The sequence below is a fragment of the Nansenia antarctica genome (assembly GCF_963989245.1).
Source record: "Nansenia antarctica genome assembly, chromosome: 4".
Classification (NCBI taxonomy): Eukaryota; Metazoa; Chordata; class Actinopteri; order Argentiniformes; family Microstomatidae; genus Nansenia; species Nansenia antarctica.
This window is the reverse complement of record NC_137689.1, coordinates 51,194,333-51,217,108: the sequence shown is the minus strand read 5'-3', so window position 1 is coordinate 51,217,108 and position 22,776 is coordinate 51,194,333. Positions and strand designations below refer to the sequence as shown.

Here is a 22,776-nt window from a genome sequence, read left to right as displayed (position 1 = left end):
TTAGGTGGTGTCCCCCCCCCTCTGTGCAGATCTTAATGAGCAGTAAATAAGACAGCAGTTTGGCACACACACACACACACACGCACGCAAGTGCACGCACGCAGGCACACACACACACACACACACACACACACACACACACTCCAAGCCAAAGTCATCAGCAGCAGGAGAGACAGCTGAGACAAGCAGTACGAAAGGCAAAAGGAACGAATCAATGAAAGAGGTGAACTACTTAAATAGCATTGGTCACATGACAAAATTAGAGCTTGTTTGCTTGATATCCCTACACTGGACATGGTTTAGTATGTATGCTGAAATCCATATCAACTCCTAGCCCCTACCTTCTACAGCCACTCCTGTAGATCTGAAAGGATTGGAATATGGCAGAAACGAGGGCTACGTGAGACAATTTCTTATACCTATCGAATCCTTTCAGATCAATGGGAGCGCCTAGGGGTTGATTTTGAATTCAGAGGGTAAAATAAAGTACAGGTAGGCCAAAGGAACAGTGGAAGGACCTAAGGGTCAGAGGAGATGGATGTCCGAGAACTACTCACACCCCATTGGTGGAATAGGCTTCCCACCACAGTCAGAATGGCAGAATCACTACCTATCATCCACCGCTGGCTATATCAGAGGCATCTCTTTCTCATCCTCCTCAGACTTAGCACTTCCCCAGATACCCCACGTGTATTGAACCTGAACCTTTGCCATTTTGAATGTTTTATAAAACCCTTTCTCTAGCACTTGTTCTTATGGAAAGTTTTACTTATGGTTTACTTACTGCCAGTCTCTCCAGATAAGAGAGTTGACTCAAATGTAAAATGTAAATGAACTCGCCTCCTCTCTGCTCGCCTCCTTGTTAAAATGCATTGGAGAAGAATGTTTCAGGGGAGGAAGTCCCTTGGTTATTCTCCACCAATATGGTTTCAGAGCAGGAGGCGAGGAGAGAGAGCGGGAGAGAGAGAGAGAGAGAGAGAGAGAGAGAGAGAGAGAGAGAGAGAGAGAGAGAGAGAGAGAGAGAGAGAGAGAGACTCAAGGAACTGAGAGAAGAGAGGTAACCTTTAGACTCTCTGTGTGCGGTCAAGTTCTCTGAGGTGGGATGGGTCACTTACTCTCAGCTCCAGCTTAACATTAACGCCCAACATCCTCTTTCACATAGTATATATAAGACCTTCATATAGGCTCTGAACCTGGGTCATCGTATATATAAGACCTGCATATAAGCTGAATGAACCTGGGTCAAGTCCAGCTGTATTCTAGCCCCAGTTTGCTCAGCTACTGTGTTGATGTTTACAGTGATTTATGCATACTGTGTAATATACGCCAGGGATTGAACTGCACAAGATGGTGGTGTGGTGTGTGTGGGGGGGGGAGTGGACGAAGGTCATGTGGTCATGTACTTATTAGCAAAAAATATGATGCGGCGAGAAGCCGTTGCTGGGGAAACCATGGTCAGAAAGGTCCACAAGGTCCATTGAAGTAAGTTTTGGAGCTAATGACTACAATGGGAAATTGAAGTGTTTTGCCAAATATGAATACATTATCCTCTTGGTACCAGCACAATCAAAACAGTCCAGAGTGCTCTTGGATAACTGCATTTGTAATGCAGAAATCTATAAAAGCTAGATTCTCATGGGTCATGAATAGGGATATGGAAGTCGGATTAGTTTTGCTGCGACTAATATTTGCATTCTTAAGCTCATTCATTCCACATACAATGTTCAGTGTGAAACTCGTGTGCACGGTTGAATTGATTAACAATTGATTTTCTTTCTAAACTATTTGAAATGACATGACACACCAGTAAGTGCAGTCTAAATGTTATCAAATAAATACCATTAGACCGCAGACTGTAAAATGACTCTTCAATGGTTGAGAGAGGCACTGGGTTATACTGAGGAGTAGTTTACAGTTAGTACTCGATGGCGAGTCACTGTGCCAGTTCAAAGAAAACATGGCACATCTGGGGCCACTAATCAGGTGACGACAACACCGTAGAATAGCTAGAGACGGTCGCTATGGGTGAAATACGGTCTGAGGGGGCACACTCTGGCACTGTCTCCTACAATGGGGGCTTTAAGAGGACACACAGACAGGTGGCAAGACTGCTGGAGCCGTGGACGCGCGGCGCTTGTTGAAGGTCTCCTACTGCCCCCTGGTGGCTATTTCGTACGGACAGAGACAAAGATAATGTATTCGGGAGAGAGTGAGTGGGGGGGGGGGAAAGAAAGAGAGATAGAGAGAGGAGGACAAAGAGAGATATTTCCCCCGCATACTTCTGCTCCATTGAGTTCTGACAGCCACCTAGGTTCTAACTACACAGTCCAGTACAGCCCGCTACCACTGTGGCAGGTCCAACACACACTACCTGCACCGCCACGTCACCTCCACCCAAGTCAAAACCGGCAGATTGGAGATGAGGGGCGGGGGGGGGGGGGGGGGGGGGGGGGGCAATCAAGCAGACAAGTCCTGTCACATCTTCTCCACTGCCTAATTGGAGCCTACAGAGCTGTTAAAGAGACTGCTTACATTAACTTCATCCCTTAAAGCACCCCTACAGACACACACACACACACACACACACACACACACAGACACACACACACAGACACACAGACACACACACACACATACGAGCCACAGTGACAGTCAAACCTTATTAAAAAGATGTCCCGAAGCTTCAAGTAAGGACATCTTCATCCTCAGGACAGTCGAGGTCTGCATATTTCTCCTCTCAGAAAGACAGGAGAGTTCGGACACTAATTGGGCAGCTGAGTGGGAGTCTGAGGAGAGGCAGCAGCAGGGTAGACTTACCTGACAGTGGGGATGGGGGTTGGAACAGCCCATCGTGGCGCCTTTATTCTCGAATATCTAAAAACACACAACAGGAAGAGAGGGTCTCAGAATGGTGGTACGGGGTAGATGTGTGTGTGTGTGTGTGTTTGCGATTATACTTCACATGCCTTGGTATGTGGGGGGGACATCCTGGTAGAGGGGGTTTAAAGACTTCCCCTGTCCTTCCCCAGAGAGTGATAGGAGAGGCTTTAGCCAGGATTTGTCCTAGACAAGTGGACTTGATAAATATTGACCTGTGTGCATCACTGTTCACCGGGGGGCGATGAGGCTGAAGTCAGGGAAGAGGAAGTCCAGCACTAGAGCCCAGGGTCTCATTACATACTACAAGGGCACACAACCCTAACACTCTAACAAGAGCCAGCATCAAACACTAACATGCAGACCAGACCGGGGTTTAAATGTATATACGTCTGTGTGTGTGTGTATATATACAATGCAATACAATATGAAATATATATATAAATATAACATATATAATATGTTTGAAATATACACAGCTGTGCTTGATTGGTTTTGCCTGGCACAACAGATGCACCGAGGTGAATGTGAACCTTACCTGTACCCAGGGGTAGGTAGAGCCCAAATCTGTCACCAGGTCCGCCCACTTGTCAATCACTTTCACAATCTCTGCCTGCTGCATGAGTGGGAGGGTGACATCAGACCATGGGTGGAAACACATGACCTTACTGAGAGACACAGAAACACACACATGTACACATTCGCTTTATTTTACTGTAACAATATGGAAGCCATTGCAAATGTGTTGACTATATGGTTATAATAGCCCTTAAAACTGACTTCTGACTATTTTTAAATTTCTGACTATATAGGGGACCCCTCCAGAATGTAACTGTTACTGCACCCATAAGGATAACCACACAGAAACAAGATCCTGGAGTCAGACCAACGCACCATAAAATAGCGGCTCATTAACAAAAACAAATGTATTTCAATGACATGAGGTGAAAAGGTGATATAATCTACCGGATATATTTATTTCTGAATGCCAGCCTCATCACAAACTTTAACCAAGCCCTTTCTCAATTTATTTGACATGATTCCCTGGGTGAACTATCTGGTATGTTATCAATTAAACACTTCATCTTAAACCTATTCTGTAGCCTGTTACTAATTCATCATTACTTTTTTTTTTTTTTTTTTAAAGCTTCTTCGGGATGTTTCTCTGCCAGCTACAGTATGACAAACTACTATAAATAAATAAATTAAATAAATCTATGACAGAACACACTCGTGAGTTTTCTGTTGTATAGCCCCGGAACATTCCACCTTGTTTCTATTGAGCCAGCCTCGTCCCTTGGGCTGATACAACAAGCTGAGGTTTTGATAACGCAGCTCTTATTTCATGCCTTATTTGTGGCGAGTGGCCTCCGTTATGAATTGTACATGACTCCGGTGCTGAGCTCTAAGCTCTCTATCCTTCCTGCAACCAATCAGCACCAGAGCTTGCTCTCTAACAACTTCTCAGACAGCCTCGGCGGCGAACACAGGACAAGCTCAGGGGATATACATCATCTCATCTCCTACTGTCCACACTACTGTATACCCTGCCTGTCATCCGGCCTCCCCCGCTTCCTCCACATCCACACTGCCTCTCCATGCTGCCACCCTACTGCCTCTCTGCCTTCCCTATCCCCTCTGCCTTCCCCCGTATACTCACTGCCTCCCCCTGCCCTGCCTCCCCCATATCCACACCATCTCCCCCTTATCCACAGTGCCATCCCTTGCCTCCCTAATCTACACTTTCTCCCTCTGCCTCCCCGTGTCTCAACCTGCCTTCCCTTACACACACTACACCAGGGATTCCCACTAATTGGCTGCCGAAACATAGCCCTAGGCAACAATCTTTGTAGAGTGTATATGTCCTCCCACTCAAAAGATTGCTACACTGAGCCCCAGCACGACACAAAACAAGACCTATACTGCCACCCTGTCAACCACTGCTCTATACTACTGTGGATGAAACACTAAACGGTTTAGTTGTGTAGAAACATTGTCTACCAAATCTTTCATCCTTCATCAGTTATAGCCACTGGCAGTGATATGTTCATACTAAATGTATGAAGATATGTGTACCTAAGCAATAAGGAGCCATTACTCTATTGTTTATGTTGTTTTTTGTTGTCATAGAAGACATTATTATAAACAAATGATGTGTAGCTTCAATTCATCTTTTAAAAAGGTAATGCTGCTCTCATTGAATGTCATTCCATGAGCATATCAGATCTGGCACAGAAATTCAGTGCATGTTAAAATGCATTTGCTCCATTGTTTACATTTTGTTTGTTGACCTGCGTGCATAAATCCCTGTTAATACGTAGCTGACATGCATCGCCTCAGCTCTGTTAGTCCTTGTGAGGGTCTAATTCGACATTGTATGGGTAACAGCGCCACCTGCTGTTTTGTGATTAAGCATTTTATGGACACAGAGCAAGACCTCCTTTGGTAGGTATTGAAGAAATATCATACCATTACAATAGCTAGCGCAAGCCAAGTGAATAGTGTACAAAATCACGTTAGATAAATCTCCTACAGTATTTATTGTCCCCTCCTGACTAAACCTTGCCCTTTTTTTTATCACAGATGCTCCCCATAATATATTATGTCTGGGACAATAACGGTTTCTAAATCTGAATCTGAAAGATAGTTTCACTGAGTGGAAATAGTGGTGACTGTGGTTCACTCTAGCTGTCACACTCCATCTCTATCAATCTCTCTCTTTTAAGTTATGTGTGGAGCAGTCCCACTCATATTTTTTATTTTATTGGACAGATACAGTGAAGACAGATAGGAAAGTAAGGAGATGAAGGGAGAGACGGCATGTCAGCAGGGCATGGGCCAGATTCGTACCCATGCCAACATGGGCATACGTGTGCACTGTAGACCGCGGTGCTAGACCACTGGACCACCCCAGGCCAAATCAATCTGTGTAGGCCTATACTTGTTTCCTTACAGATTGTTTTGTTCAAAAGAACGGTGTTCTTTTATAGTTTATAGTTTACGGTTATATTTATCTCCTCACCATACTCCTCTGGCAGTTTTGGACTTAAACAGTGGATGATGATCTGAACCTGAAAGAAAGAGCATCCATAAAGTCATATAATGTGCCTACGGATATAGAGAGCGAGTCACACTTTTCACACTTATTATATCCCCCTTTACCACACCCACTTACCAGGATCAGGGGCATCTGGCTGGAGGGCAGGGAAGTCATTCTCAAACACAAAGGTACTATCGTAGTCTGGATTTACCTGTAGCAAGGTAGATAGATAGATAGATAGATAGATAGATAGATAGATAGATAGATAGATAGATAGATAGATAGATAGATAGATCTAGTATGAGAAAACCAAACCACTTTTGAGAGAAGTTCCCCACTGTCCTTTTTGCTCAGGGAAAGATGCTGTAAAATGCCAAGAAACCACAGGACCGCACATAACTCAGATATCTATCTGCGGAATGAGACAGAGAAATCTGCTCATGTGGAGACAAGCCTGTAGGTCAGCCAATAAGGTCAGCATTCTATGATTGTTGAAAGTTCACAAAGCAGTTTGTTTGTGTGTGTGTGTGTGTGTGTGTGTGTGTGTGTGTGTGTGTGTGTGCGTATTGTCAATGTCATATTATTAATAAAAACAGATACACACAGCAGGAAAACATGAGATCTCAGTTATTTTCAGTTGCTCAGTTGTAATGATGAGAGAAGGCCTAAGCCAACTCATTAACAACGTTCTATGAATGTTCAATCCGTCTAGATAACAACAAACTTCAGTTTATGTTTACATCGACACACATAGCTCAATACAAACTACAACTTAAATGTGCACAAGATACATCACATGACACTAGGCTAGTTAACATACCTCACTAAAACCCAAGTTATACTTCTGCGTCGAATTTACGCGTGGCTACGCCGTAGCATACGTCAGGGCTCTCCCAATGTATACTTTATACTAAGTCCACTTGAAAGTAAAAGTCTTCAAGCCAAAACATAAATCTTCAATTAAACGTGTGCATTTCTTGTAAATAATAGCAACTTAAATGACTTGTACTTGCTAGCTCCTGCTAGCCAAACCAAAACGGAGCACCTTACTTACTACTGTCTCTCACGTGTGGTCTGTGATTAAATGTCACTCTCAAAAAGGTACAACACTGAATGTAAAATAAGTTAATACATAGTAAACACAGTAAATCAATATCCATAAAATAAAATACATATCTGTAACATCAACTAAAATGGGAATTTCAAGTAAAATGAATGGTAATTTTTATGAGTTTTTTTTTTTAAAGCACTTTGAGCTGCAACGTTTACAGGAAAAGTGCTATACAAATAAAAGTTATTATTATTATTTTGTTTTATTATTATTATTATTATTATTATTGTTGTTGTTTTTATCTAGTTTCTCACCTCGCCGTTAGCTCTGGTGTTCCCAGGGCAGAGGGGGTTGGAGGGGTCGTGTCGGGGGACGTTGTCCTCCGGGGGCTTTTCCACCTGTCCTTTCCAGGGACGCTTCATCCGATGGGCTGAGACCAGGACCCAGCAGTCCCGGAGGGGGTTGTAGCGCATGTGCTGATGCTCTGAGGACGCACAGAGGCGCACGCGCGCGCACACACACACACACACACACACACACACACACACACACACACACACACACACACACACGCACGCACGCACGCACGCACGCGCGCGCACACACACACACACACACACACACACACACACACACACACACACACACGCTTCAGCAATCTCAACTAATTATCAACAAGCCATACATGTTCTATTCTGGCTCATAATTCTTGTGAATGAATAAGGCAAAAGTTACTGAATAATTTCTGCTTTAATTGTCATCATCAATGACAATTGCTTGTTCATGAACCTGTCGACTGCAACATATGAGCGCAGCAATCAACTGGAGGTTGTAACAAAGTGTCTCTTTGCTTCTATCCACTTGCTTTGTGAATCTGCGTAAACCTGCACCGGCAGGAACTGAATCACGAGACTGTGTGCACTGCAGTATTACAATAATCACGTTCTTAGCCAGGCAAGACTTTTATCTTGTGTGAAATCTGAAGTATTAGTTCTGTGGTCTGGCATGTGTGCTAAGATGTGTTTTTATATCACTATTTGCACTTCTGGTTAGATGCTAAACTGCATTTCGTTGTCTGGTACTTGTACTCTGCAATGACAATAAAGTTGAATCTAATCTAAGATCAGATGGCTGTTGAAACATAGATCGTCGTTACCTTTTGGGTCAAAACTGAGATCATTACAGCTCATGGCGATGGTTGTTGTAAGTGCAACAGCGTCAAATGAAACTGCACCGAAGACCGAATTTCTCTTACAGAGTGTGCTGTCAAATTATGTCAACAGCGCGGATATTAAGAGTTTCAAAACTGCGCAGAAAAACGCAGCAAACAAGATTTTGAACCTCCAAGATTTTCAAAAGCATATTGTTATCATATTGCATGTTTTCTTTAATTTGTAGTTATGGTGCCGTACCTAATGTCTATTATTGCTCGATAGACTTTTAATTGGCCTATGTATGTGTGAAGATCAAGGCATGCACCACCGTGGTATGCAGTTATTAGACTCTTAATTCACATTAAAGTAGATAAAGTAAATAATAAAGTAGATTATCAAAACATATGATATAATATATACATATATATATATATTCATATTTATATTAATGACCTATATATGGTTGGAAAACTAGAGTCGAACTCCCACAGCAAGAGACAAATTTAGACCAAGTGCACCTACTGTACGGCCCACTCTGTTGCGCCAGACACCTTTCACGATTCCTATTGGTTAAGCGTTGACTGATCGGCTCATGATTGGCTACATCCTATATCCATCCCCCATCCGATGAGGAAAGAACAGAGGTGAAATGTAACGCGCCTCCTCATGGTTTCTTTATGATAGAAGCTTTGGGCGCTGTTCTTGTCTTCATGTTAACTTGTCTGTGCGCGGTGCTGTCAGTTTCTGAACGATGTCTTTGACAGCTAAGATTCTAAAACTCATTGTGCTCGTCGGAGTGTCTGTCTTAATAGTGCTATACCTGAGGCATTGGATGGCGAATAAACAGTACGTTTTCGATAAGGAAGACGTCGCGAAATTGGCAAAGCAATATGCAGGTAAGTTTACTTGCTAGCAAGAATAGGTAGCCAGCTTGTGTGTGTTTGTAGAAATGTATGTCAGATGATGCAATGAAATGCCTACAAGTTTTCAGAGTGCCTGAGAAAGCTAGCTAGAGCAATCATTTAGGGCAACATGATCTGGTCTTAGTTCAGGCTGGAGAAAGTTCACATGCCCTTTGGAATACTTTTTTGTTGTTGTTGCATTGTGCATTAATTGCTTTTACCAATCAAGTCGTGTCAGATCAGCGATTTCACAAGGGAGGGAATGATGCATTGTAAGAGAAGTCCTATGAACGATTTAGGTTGTTCACATGATTAAATCACTACTCTGCATTTGTTTGGCCAGTGTTCTGGTCTCTCATGTGCAACCTGGTGACTTGCTCAACATTACACTGTTGGGGTAATGATGAAGAGTGACAAGATGATCCAATGTTTCTCTTCTTTTTGCTACAGGTCAGGATCACGAGCAGGCCTTTGCCAAAGTGGTTGTGGAGCTGCGGAAGAAGTACCCGGGTCATATCCTCGATGATGAGGACTTGCAGTGGGTGTTTGTGAATGCAGGAGGGTGGATGGGCTCTATGTGTCTCCTACATGCCTCACTCACAGAGTATGTCCTCCTCTTCGGAACAGCAGTGGACACTGGCGGACACTCGGGTAAGACCCTGAGTTATTGCATGCATAGTGTCTGACAGAATGAGGGTATAGGCCTCTGTATACTGCACACCTGCCCTCCATTATTTTGTCACCCATGTTTAGTCATTCCTGCACGACGCATCTAAATCACTTCTAATCTAAATCACAGCCTATGTTTGTGTCAACTAACCTGGTGGGTATTCCATCAATGTCGCTGAAGGAAAATCCAGGCTTATTTTGATGAATCTCGTAAGATTGATCAAAATAAGCCTGGATTTTCCTTTAGCGACGTTGATGGAATAACCCCCTGGTTGAATTAAGGTTGAATACAGTGACATGTATTATTGTTTTATACATGTTATTTATACATTTATTATTGTATTATACATGTTATTCTTGTTTGTTGTGGTACAACTGGTACTAACTAATTACCACTCTCTAGGTCGTTACTGGGCAGAAATATCAGACACCATTATCTCTGGGACATTCAGGCAATGGAAGGAGGGCACAACAAAAAGTGAACTATACTATCCTGGTAAGACACCAGTACCTCTCAAGTCATGTCAAGAACCAATAACCTAAATTGCAAGCGAACAATGCCAGAGGCCTTTACTTCCACACATGCTAATGTTTTAGCTTACCAAGATATTCCCATGACACATCTGTGTCGTTCTAGAATCAGTCAGGTGTGTGTTTTGTGTCTCGGCAGGTGACACAATAGTCCACACTGTTGGAGAGGCCACGTCTGTACAGTGGAGCGCCGGGACGTGGATGGTGGAGTACGGCCGCGGCTTCATCCCCTCCACCTTGGGGTTCGCTCTGGCAGACACGGTGTTCAGCACACAGGACTTCCTCACCCTGTTCTACACAGTGCGTGTCTATGTGAAAGGGATGCTTCTTGAAGCCAATACTCTACTCACGGAGGCTGGCGTCTTCTGATTACTGTAACACTGTAGTTCAACATCAAAGACTGTTCTGATCCGCCACGCTTTTATGTTTGTCCAGTCGTTAGTTTACCCGGATGCAACTGAAGGGTTTGAAATGGGTTTATTTTTGGACATTGATGGATGGAAGGATGGATGGATAGCTGCTTAGAGTGAATGGAGGGAGCAAGTCTGGACCAATCACCTCCCAAATTGCCAACATAGGGCCAATGTTTGACTATAATGTTAACGCTCCATTGTTCTCTGATCTATGTGATTGTTTGTTATGAAAGTTGTATATGTCATTGGTCAGAGACTGACGAGGTGGACGGTGAACGGTTGTTATCATGTGACTGTGTGTCGAGGCCAACAGCAACTACTGTATGATGCAAAAATGCAATATTACTTACATGACAAATCAAAGAAATTTGAAGAAACAGGTAGAATTTACTTGAGCAACTTCGACCACAATAAACGTATTGAAGGGGAAAAATGTTGTCATTTCTAAACTACACTGCATTTTCCCAGTATAGTTTGGATAGGATAGTTTACATTTTGGAATATGATGATGGATATTTGGATTTCCCAGCATTACATGGGCTGGTTAATTCCAATAATTGTATAGACATAATGCATTGCCTGGAATTGTCAGGTGAGTTCAGACCAGGGCATCTGGCTGCGGAAGGGTGCATCCGGCTCTCGCCTCCCCTGGCATCGACTCCGGGAGCCCGGCCCTGCCAATCCTCCTTATCACCGTCATGAGTCAGAGCACTCAGATGATGATGATTATGATGACGAGGGTGGTGCTGAAGAGGTCATAGAGGTCACCTCTGGAGTTTCGAGGAAGAGGAGCAGGGACGATGATGACGATGGCGACAACATTCACACTAAGAGTCAGCGTCCTCTGTGAGAAATAGACTGTTGTAACTGAACAATGTACCATTCAAGTGTATGTTTCTAGCAAAAGGCTAGATATAGATATACGTAAGTATGTATAAATTATGTTACCTAAACAGCAACGGTACAGAGGAAGGGAAGAGAATTAGAGAAAGGCCAGAAAGTAAAACCACATGATTAATGAAGCTAAGTTAGGGAATTTGGGGTAATGCTGTGGGGAGGCTGCAAGTGTTGAATGGTTTTGGATAAATCATCACTCATTATATTGTAAAACACACTCACATTCCACTTATTTTTATTAAATATATATTTTAACCTCTGGTTAATTTGGCATCACATAAGCAATGCATTCTTGTAAGAGTCTCTAGGCACAGAGGGAGGTCGACCCAGAAGAACAGTGGTAGAATACGTATTTATTACGTGCTGCACAGCTCAAGGGGCCGTTCCACTATGCCAGATTAACTCTGATCCAAGCGATTAACTCTGATCCAGGTTTAAATAAGCTTGCGGTCGGTTCCATCCCGAACGACAGTTCCTCAAGTGTCTTTTAGGAAATATTAGTTCCCACTTCACACGAGATAGATAGATAGTTTGACTGTGTGATAGATAGATAATTTGATATTTTGAAAGTGTGATCGATCGATAGATAGTTTGATTGTGTGATAGATAACTTGATATTTTGAAAGTGTGATAGATAGATCGATAGATAAATAAATTAAAAAGTGTAAAAAAATAAAATAAATTAAATAGGTATCTTTATTAACTTGCATTGCTTTTGTCTCCGCGGTCTGGCTGGCGCAGTGGTTAAGGCAACCAGCTAGAGTTCTGAAGGTTGCGAGTTCGAGACTTGATTTTAGTGTTTTTTTTTATTTATTTTTTTTACATTTAACCGAAACCTTCATGCAAAGGCTTCAAACACCATTGTAATCGTGTCAGTTCTTGTAAATTAGCCTGCACCATAATTGTATAGCCTACATACTTTTTTAGATGAGATTTTAGATTAGATTCAGACAACGAAATGCAGTAAAAATTGCGTCTGAAGAGGGATTTGAACCATCGATTTAAAATGACGATTAAATACTATGGCAGCGGTCGATACCACTAGGATTGTGACGATATGACGGCTTGTAGCCTGCTGCTGATATCACCACAGTAGTAAATATTAATTTATTAAAATATGAACATATAACAATAACTGGGGCTAGTATGACCTACGCATTTAATCGGTCAGCAATTTCTTGCCAAACCATTTCCCTCGCCTTGTTAATTGCGGCAGTATTGCACTATTTTACATCTTATTTTTCCGTCTTCATAAAGATCAATAATTCGGAATGCTGCGCAAATGTAGGACCCCTGCAGAGTGGAGTATCTTCATTTCGACAGATCGACTCTTCGGGGCTCTTTATGTCTGCGTGCACGTGCCCATATCGAGGATTTCTAAGCCGGTGTTCTGTGAACACTGATGACACAAGCCTGATCCTCGTTCGAGGAATCACCTGAGACTTGAATTCCAATCCCGAGTTGCCTGATCGCCTGATTTATTTAAATCGCCGATATACTAATCCACTTTAGTGGAACGGCCCCCAGCACCGTCACTGACGTGCTGAGCGAGTCTTTTCAAATAATAATCAACAAGGAATCTCCCGGCGTGCGGTCGTCACTGCCACCACGCCCACCGGCTTCCCCGCTCGGGATCCGCTACGGCCACTGCACACGGCGCTGATTCCCCTTTCGGGTCTCAGCTTGCACTGCCGCTGCTCTGCCGTTGTTCTGGCTCTCTCTCTCGAGATCGTTCTCTCTGGGCACCTCGACAGGTTTTCCCCGCCTCCTTCACTCTCCCGAGGGAACAAACACACACAGGTTAAATAGACCAGTGGGATAACGAGTCTGATCACTGACATCTGTCCGCAATCAGCTCATTATCCCCCCCCCAACGACAGTCTGGCTCCCTCTGCAGGCCAGAACGCGCCATGCTCCCCACAATTCTATTTGTAGATGTGCTCAGTAGCTAATGTGATGCACTTTCCTTTAGGAGCTGTTTGTTCACATGTGTACGTTGTCCTATCACTGCAGCTTGAGCAAAAAACGTTTAACTATCCATCCTATTCTGACTTGTTGACTTGGGAGACAGGACCAAGAGGTCACAGTAACACTGGCAGGAGTGCCCGCCTTCTCAGACAGCACAGATGGGTCGTATCTAAGACGTTACTGTATCTAAACCACAGGAAGGGTCTGATACACTTCAGTTCGCATCTAGATGTAACATGGGGATCTTTTTCTCATGGGGATCCCGAAACTATCACCACCATCTCCTTTGCCAACCATTGGTTATACCTCGAGTCGAGACTAGATATACATACAGTATATGCCATTTAGCTGACACTTTTATCCAAAGCGACTTACATTTCAGTATATAAGGTACCAGTGGGAATCAAACCCACAACCATTAGTGCCATGCTCTACCAACTGAGCCACAGACTCCGATCTTCAGTCACTACTGCTTTACTCAGTAAAACCCATCTACCTTCCCCTCTTTCATCTATCTATCAAACCTCACATCTACCTGTCTATATGCAACCCTATTTTACTATATCCATTGGTCCATCCTACTATCTCACTTTTTTTCAACTACTTAGTAAATCAACCATCTTTAAACTATTTCCTCAACCAAAATAAGACTGTGCAAGCCCAGGAAGTTCTTTTCCTAGTTTTTATACAGTACCAGTCAAAAGTTTGGACACACAGGCTCACAAAACAAGCTGCCAACTTGTTCTAGGTTTCACCAGCTGCTGTCACGTATGGCCCACAATATTTGGGCAACTGTAACAACTGAGGTTACATTGTTACTTTGGATTCTATATTATTAATAAAAAGACCTCCTATATTACTACTGTTACGTACCTTTTGTCCTAAAATTTCAATAGATTTAATAATTAAATATGAGGAACAAGGGACAACCTTGTTTCAAACCTCTTTTCAGGTGTACCATTTCTTAGTTCAGCATTGTTAATTATTATTATTATAAAGTGTTTTCATCCAATTAATTAAGGATGGGCCAAAATGTAAATAATGCAGACATTTGTACATCTAAACCAAGTCCGATTGTTTGGTTGCAATTGACCCTCGGACACTCTGGTGTTTTATTCAGAGTATCAAACGATAACTTTTAAGACTACATTTATGTTTCAGATGAACAATAAGCATGAAAGCATACAAGTACTATAGAACCAAAAAAACATTATGCACTTTTTAACAAATGTATAACACATGAGTAGTGGTTTGAAGATACACGTCTAGAAAATAGAAACATCACAGATGTCTGGCACAGAGGGAGGGACGTGCGTAGGAACACCACAGGTCGTTCTGGCGACGATCACCTGGGGAATATCAGGAAGTAAAACAACGTTATTAGAAACATGCAGGGAGGGTGTCTGGGTCATGTGATCACCTAGTACAGTTGTGCATTGACAAACATTTCTCAAACCCTATCCTACCTCCTGAGTTCATCTCCATGCAGTGCTCCCGGCCGTTGGAGTTGTCTGTGATGCCGTGGTAACTGTTGCCAGGCTGCCCTGCACTCCAGTGGGTATAGCCAAACCTGGAGCCATCGCTCCACAGCCAAATACCCTCCTGTAGAACACACAGGTAGAAATGACCACCACATACTACACACAGGGAGACCTCACCACCACACACTACGACACACTAAAGACAATCTACACACACTGTCCTGAAACAGCAGCACTTGGCTGATTGGTAAAAATGTTTATCGTTTTCCAGGATATGGTTGATTGGAGAACACCATGGAACATACCCACCTACTGTAAGATGTGGCTAACTCTCCACTTTAACCTGTAGGTTAAAGGTTATCATTTACTACCTGTATTAATGTATTACCTGGACGGCATCATTAGCTCCAATCCAGGTGCGTAGGTATTCGTTGGCATGTCCCAGTATGACACTCTGGAGGAAAGTATACTGGCCATGGCTGTGCACAGATGCCAGGTTCCCCCCTAAGAGTACACAGTTCCTCTAAGAGAGAGAGAGAGATTTGGTGAAGTATTCAGGCCTTCTGAAAAAGACTACTCTAAAAAGTATAACGTTTCACCTGAAGCAACAATCAAGTTCCCATACCTCTGCCTCTGCCCATGTGGTGGGGGAGTAGTTGAACTTGTAGCACTTCTCCTCATATCTGTACCAGCCAATAGCACATCCACTCCTGCTCAGTGCCACCTGTCCAGCCCCCATCTCCACCTCAGTCTCCACCATAGCTTCTGAAACAGGGGAGGTATGAGAGTCAGTGATACCAAGCATGGACAGTTGTTTCAATAACTTCAGTAACCCTTCAATTTCACTCCTTTACCAAGAGGGGGCGATATAACACTTACCAGAAGGAGGGAGCTGCTCCACCTCAGCTTTCACTAAGGGATCTGAAACAAGGAGAGTTGTTAGAAGAAGAACTGAGATGCAGTTAAACAGAGCCTGATGTGTGTGAACAGGCAAGTTATGTGAAAGTATGTAAAATGATGTAAAGTCATGGAGAGTAATGTAAAGTGAGATATTTATGTACATAGCCTTTATTTATGTAAACCAGCTCCTTCCCTTCTTGTGATTTTTTTTTTAAAGTGTTTTTTTTTCCCTTTCCTAACACCAGGGGAGCCACCCCTCCTAAATTTCGTTGTTTGGTACCTGTACTGTAGCAATGACAATAAAGTCCATTCATTCATTCATTCATTATTACTGCACTTTACAGGATTGAAGTAAAGTGATGTACAGTGGTGTAAAGTGCAGTAAAGTGATGGACAGTGGTGTAAAGTGCAGTAAAGTGATGGACAGTGGTGTAAAGTGATGGACAGTGGCGTAAAGTGCAGTAAACTGTGTCTCTCTTACTGGTGTTGCCTAGTGCAATGGCAGCACTGAGAAGAAGAACGATGGTCAATGTCACCATGGTGATGATTGTCTCCTAGGAACTATGAGACAGAAGAGGAAAGGGAGGCAGAAACACCTAATTTACATATTCATACATCACATTACACCATCCAGCAACACAATGACAGTAGCTGTCAGAGAATACCGTATCGGAGGATACCATATCATAGAGTTAACTGATACAGTATGTCTAACATAGTTAACTGATACAGTATGTGTAACATATCTAACTGATACAGTATATCTAACATAGTTAACTGATACAGTATATCTAACATAGTTAACTGATACAGTATATCTAACATAGTTAACTGATACAGTATGTCTAACATAGTTAACTGATACAGTATGTCTAACATAGTTAACTGATACAGTATGTCTAACATAGTTAACTGATACAGTATGTCTAACATAGTTAACTGATACAGTATGTCTAACATAGTTAACTGATACAGTATGTCTAACATAGTTAAACTCATACAGTATGTCTAACATTGTTGACTGATACAGTATATCTAACATAGTTAACTGATACAGTATATATAATATAGAGAGAGTAGGTGAGTAGAGGACTTACCTGTTAGAGTCTTAATCACAGGAACTGAAGTGTGTGTGTAGGTTGTGTTCAGATGGAGAAAGAGCTGCTCTTTTATACAGGAGGCTCTCATGGCTACAAGGAAACAACTGTTATTTCCCAACAATGTTAACTGGTCAGGATGGTAACTGAGATTAGATTAGATTATTCAGTAGAGGATGAATTATTAATTATGATTTATTAATAACATTCTGTGGAAGACATGAAATGGGTTAGGGTTAAGAGGGGTGGTTAGGGTTAGGATTGGGGGGGTTAGTGTTAGGAAGGGGGCTAGTGTTAGGGGTGGGGGGGTTAGTGTTAGGGGTAGGGGGGTTAGTGTTAGGAAGGGGGTTAGTGTTAGGGGTAGGGGGTTAGTGTTAGGGGTAGGGGGTTAGTGTTAGGGGTAGGGGGTTAGTGTTAGGGGTAGGGGGTTAGTGTTAGGGGTAGGGGGTTAGTGTTAGGAAGGGGGTTAGTGTTAGGAATGGGGTTAGTGTTAGGGGTGGGGGGGTTAGACAGACTTTCAGTTGTTCTTATCTGTCCATTTTTGGAGTTCTGTGAATTGAAGGATATCAGATTTGGCTTTTTTTCTCAGCTTTTTTGTGTTGCTCCAATGTAAACAAAAGAAAAAGACTTGTGAATACCAAAGACATGTGAATACGAAAGCATTTGTAATTGCATTAATTCTGAGAGAAGTTGTGCATTCTTTTTTTTAAAATGCCGGTTGAGAGAGGACGCTGGCGTTGCTTGTTCACCGCTTCTCCGCTTCTCCGAAATCTAGGTGTAATTGCAGTATACAGAGTAAATTGTCCTACAAAGACACTTAGATTTAGATTTAGTAATCTAAACATTTATTAGACCCTTATACTTTCTTTTATTCATTTTTTGTTTCTTTTTATTATTACTACTACATTTTTAATAATGTATTATTATTATTATTATTATTATTATCTGACAGAATCTGCCAATATTTCAGTCCATGACTGTAGAACACCGGAGGCTCTCATGGCTACAAGGAAGAACTATCATTTCCCCACAGATGCTGGTCATGATGGTGTAAGTGTTTATTGGTTGTTTATTGGGTATTACTGTAGAAGGCAAACAGTACAAAACAACACGTCTCATCTCATAATTTCCCTGACATCCTTTACGTCACGCAGGTGTACTGCTGCCATGGTAACCCTTGGCCCCTGACCTCTGCCCCCTTGAGAATGTGACAAAACAACAAAAATATTATGAATTATATTCCTTTAATCAACTGTATATATACACCATCCTATGAGAATATATTGTATAATATCTGCCAGTTAACAAACGTTATCATCCAGAGTCACTGACAGTCTAGTGACAATTCAGGCTCCAGTACACAAGATACAAGGCAGACTGTGTGTGTGTGTGTGTGTGTGTGTGTGTGTGTGTGTGTGTGTGTGTGTGTGTGTGTGTGTGTGTGTGTGTGTGTGTGTGTGTGTGTGTGTGTGTGACCGTGTGTGTGTGTGTGTGTGTGTGTGTGTGTGTGTCCGTGTCTGTGTCCGTGTCCCTGTGTGGATATGACATATATTTATATATAATACTGTATATTTATATATTATATTATACTCATATTATCTATATTTATATGTATATTTATATATTATAGTATATTTATATCATATTTATTTATACTGTATATGTATATAGGGTTAGGGTTGTATATTTATATGATATATATATTTATATATGTATATTTATATATTATATTATATTTATATTATATATATTTATATATGTATATTTATATTCATATATGCTCACAAGGCTACAGGGAAACAACTATTGTTTCCCAACAGTTGTTAACTAGTCATAAAGTGTTTATCAGGTATTCCCGTAGAAGGTGAACAAAGTACAAACCAGGCCTTGTGATTTCCCTGACCGGGCATTCCTGCTTTATTGGGATAGAGACAGTAGAGATTGACAGGAAGGATGGATGAGAGAGAGGTGAGACGACATGCAGGACAGGTTGATGGCCGGAGTCGAACCAGGGACCCTGTGATTACGTGGCATGGACCTTAGTGAATTATACCACTGTTACATCTTCCACCAGGTGGTCTAACTAGGGAGAAGGAGGAACGTAACCGCCTGACACCCGCCTTAGGTAGCTGGAAAAACCTTGTACAGTACTCTGGTGCTCCAAGTCAACACACCAACAGACAGTTAGACCTTTAAAGAGAACGGCTTTTATTTGCCAGGTCAAATACAAATGTAACAAACCACAGAGGAACAGGAGAAGGGCCATGCAAGCGGCCCACCAGAGAACAAACACAAATATTGTGATGAACCTGTCGTGGGAGGGGACATTCCGTCAGATTGCCTAATTATGGACAGCCATGCAAAACGCTGGGATTCATGGGTGAATCGTTCATTCAGGGCTACTGGAGAACAGTTCCAGAAAGTAGGAGGGGAGACTAGATGCCTCCTTTAGCCAGATAGGGCCGGGGACTGTTAGGGGGGTGTGTGCGCTGTGCAACGTTCTCAAGCCTTGGGGTTCAGTGTTCGGCCTGCGCCCTGCACGCTGTCAGTACGACCGACTGTAGGTCTGGTTGGGTGGGTCTGACCGCCTGGGGCGAGTTAAGTTTTAACCATCCATTATTTCTTGTTTTATGTTTGTGTGATACGAGTGTTACTTCCCTACCCCTATCCGTCGTCATTAGGTTTTGTAATTGGGGAACACCGGGAGGGTTTCTGGGGGCGTCTTAACTACGCTGGGCTGGGGAGCTCCTAATACTGCCCTTATCTTTTTGGGATGCGTGCTTAAATTGGGCGTTGTGTGAAACTCTTAATATGGGATTGTAGTGCTGTGCTTCCACCTGCTTTCTGTGTGGCGTGTTTGTATGTGTGGAATACCGTGTATGTACCTGCCTTGTGTGGCCCTGTTTATGAGTGTAAAATGCTGTGTGGGTTTTATTGCAGTGATTCACTTTAAGGAGCATGGCCTGCTGTTGCTGCATCATTTGCATCATGTCCACCATCTGCTGCTGCGACTGTTGTTCCTCCCTTGCTCCTCCATCTCTTGGTTTTTAGACGCTAGTTCTTTCTCTCTCAGCCCTCTTTCAATTTGGCTTCTGTCCCTCCAAAATGGAATTGTGTCACGGTTGTCCACGGCGGCGTCTGAGGAACATCCCCTCACCAGGGTGGTCTTGGCTTCCCTGGATCCCAGAAGGATCTGCGCCATGTGCGAGATGAGCTGCTCGGAGAAGCCGCGGACATTAGCACCGTGGAGGAACCCCTTCAGGTCCTTGGAGGCCAGGAAGGCACGCATGGGGCAGGGAGGGCCCCTTCTGGATGAGCTGGGACTGCCGGTTGAGTCCTCTGTGCCCATGACGGAGAGGATATCCATGGCCTCTGTGGCCAGCTCATCTGTTACCTCCTCACTGATGTCTGAGGAGCGGCCCGGGTCCATGTTCACACCTGGGATCAGGTCTGTGTGGGAGGTGGGGTTGTGATCCCTCTCGTCTACGACCACAGGGACCTGAGCATCCAGAGTGAGCAGACACTTGATGCTGTCTTCCAGAGAGTCCACAAAGCTTGAAATGTACTGTAGATGGCAGTACTGAGGCCTCATTTACTGACAGTTGTTGCAATCTAGTGAACAGCCTCATCTAGTGGAGGTTTGAATGTCTAATATCAGAAATGTGGTATACAGGTATACAGCAATTGCCTACGCTGGATTGGTGTGGAGATTATAGAACACAGAGAGCAAGCCCAAGAGATCATGCACCACTGGACAATGTAAATTGAGTCTATAACACAACAACATGTGGAAAACATTAAGGGGTCTGAATACTTTCCGAATGCACTGTAGGTAGTGTGACTCTAACAGCTAATAGTCTCCAGGTCCCAGACTTGTTGGATTACACATCATCATGTCAGAATCTAATATTATTTTCAGCTGTATTAAGTTTATTGTAAAGTGTCGTATGTATATTGTGGTATGTAGATCCGCCTTCCCTTGTTCTGTTATCCATTTTGGTCTTGTTATGGTTGTGATGTTCTCAATGTTTTCAATTGGCAATGTGTGTTGTTATTTGTCTTCTGTTTGTCTGTGTTCTGTCATGGTTGTGTGCTTTATTGTTTCTCCTGTTATTATGTACGGTAATATGTATTGTTTATATACATTATTATGTAGTGTTGTTAGGACCCCCTCAAAAACGAGATGGCACATCTCAAGGGGTTTTATCCTAATAAAATAAATTTAACTATCTGCTACATCTGAGATTGTTTTTTTTTTTCTTTTCTACTGGCCTAGACTAGGAGACATAGGCCTACTGTTGCACATACAAACCCTTTACCTTTCCCAGTTCCAACCTAGTATAGGTGTGCTTTTGCTGTACCATAGGGTGGAATTTGTTTGTCATATATCAGAATCAGAATTGCTTTTATTAAATCTTACTGTAACAAATACGCAAATGAAAATTATTTGGCTTTGGTTCCTTAACATTGACATTGCACGATTCAGATACAAAAAACACAATAATAACATAATAACTTAACACTACAACAGCCGTGCCTATTTTACCTACTAGTAGAGCCGCCTTGGGGGCCAAATAGATCCCCTTTTTAGAATGTTAGAGGGCGCTTTTTTTTTTAACCTGCCTCCTACACAGAAAAACTGCAAAACAGCTTTATACTATCTTATCCTGAAGTGATTTTGAAAATGTAAGGATACTGGGTGGTAGAACGCACATATCTAGGAAAAGTCATGAAAGGAGGGTCCTGAAATGTAATCGAGTGCAAAGATAGAATTTTTTTTTTTACTCACAGGGGTCACTGAGGGCTCATGGCACTTCTAGTGTTAAGTAAGTAATTAAAGAAAAACGGTAGCCCTACATTGATAGAGTAATGAATGAATGTTGTGCAGAGTACGTTGATAGGAGATGCAATATAATGCAACACAGTATGGTAGTAAAATTATTCATTGCTTTCTTCTAGTGTATTTCTCTAGGAGCCTGATTGCTTGAGGGAAATTGCTGTTTGACAGCCTCTGGATTTTAGCCCTGAGGCTTCGGTAGCGTTTCCCCGATGGCAATAGCTCGAACAGTTTCTGATCGGGGTGGCTGGGGTCCCTAATAATCCCGAGGGCCTTTCTGACACACCGGTCCTTGTAGGTGTCGTCGATGGAGGGAAGTTCACAGCCGCTGACCTTCTCGGCTGTCCGCGCTACCATTTGCAACGCTTTGCAGTTTTGGGCAGTACAGTTCCAAAGTTGTTTATAGTGGTGTGACGTCCACATGTCTGTCCTTGTTATGTTTCCCTCCCTTCTGTTCCCCTCTCTATCATTCTACATTCAGGTGTCCGTCAATTGGCCAGTTATTCCCGTCACTCATCATTCCCATTCCGTCCAATCAGAGTGTTGCCCCATCTGCCAATTGGAGGGCTGTCCGTCTGTTTAAATGTTCCTCATTGTTTTATTATGACAAGCTTTGTGAGATGTTACAGTGACTGTGTTTACATGCACACCATATGATAATGATATGAAGAGAAATTAAGGACCAATTTGATTATTTCCATCCCAGTACAAATGAAAGTGTTAATCAATGATATGGAGGATGTGGAGAAACAAAGGCTGCTCGTTACTCAGTCACCCATTACGCCTTTCCTGTTATGTGCACGTAAGGACTTCACATATTTCAGTATGTTGTGTTGGTAAGCATTTAACAATGAAGCCACATCACTGCAGACACCTTTACGGACAACTGGAAGTTTATTGATTCAAACAACAGTTCAAAAGTAAATTCGTCCATTTGGTAAGACAATATTTTGCACTTA

The 22,776-nt window shown here is 42.6% G+C and overlaps 2 protein-coding genes across 2 annotated transcripts in view; one reads left to right on the top strand and one right to left on the bottom strand.

The window, feature by feature from the left end:
• galt (galactose-1-phosphate uridylyltransferase) overlaps window positions 1-8,222 on the bottom strand; it is a 112,181-nt gene extending 103,959 nt beyond the window's left edge. Inside the window, exons 1-6 of the mRNA XM_080527891.1 lie at window positions 8,125-8,222; window positions 7,283-7,452; window positions 6,053-6,128; window positions 5,900-5,948; window positions 3,416-3,545; window positions 2,818-2,874 (exon numbers count right to left, since the gene is read on the bottom strand). Coding sequence (XP_080384017.1) covers window positions 2,818-2,874; window positions 3,416-3,545; window positions 5,900-5,948; window positions 6,053-6,128; window positions 7,283-7,452; window positions 8,125-8,158 — 516 coding nt within the window. The 5' untranslated portion in view covers window positions 8,159-8,222. The remainder of the gene's footprint in view (window positions 1-2,817; window positions 2,875-3,415; window positions 3,546-5,899; window positions 5,949-6,052; window positions 6,129-7,282; window positions 7,453-8,124) is intronic.
• A 554-nt stretch (window positions 8,223-8,776) lies between these two features.
• On the top strand, window positions 8,777-11,058 carry sigmar1 (sigma non-opioid intracellular receptor 1). The gene is made up of 4 exons (XM_080527898.1): window positions 8,777-9,018; window positions 9,475-9,675; window positions 10,097-10,189; window positions 10,364-11,058. Exons 1-4 carry the CDS (start codon window positions 8,874-8,876, stop codon window positions 10,591-10,593), a joined length of 669 nt encoding a protein of 222 aa, XP_080384024.1. The 5' UTR covers window positions 8,777-8,873; the 3' UTR covers window positions 10,594-11,058.
• Window positions 11,059-22,776: the final 11,718 nt, after the last annotated feature.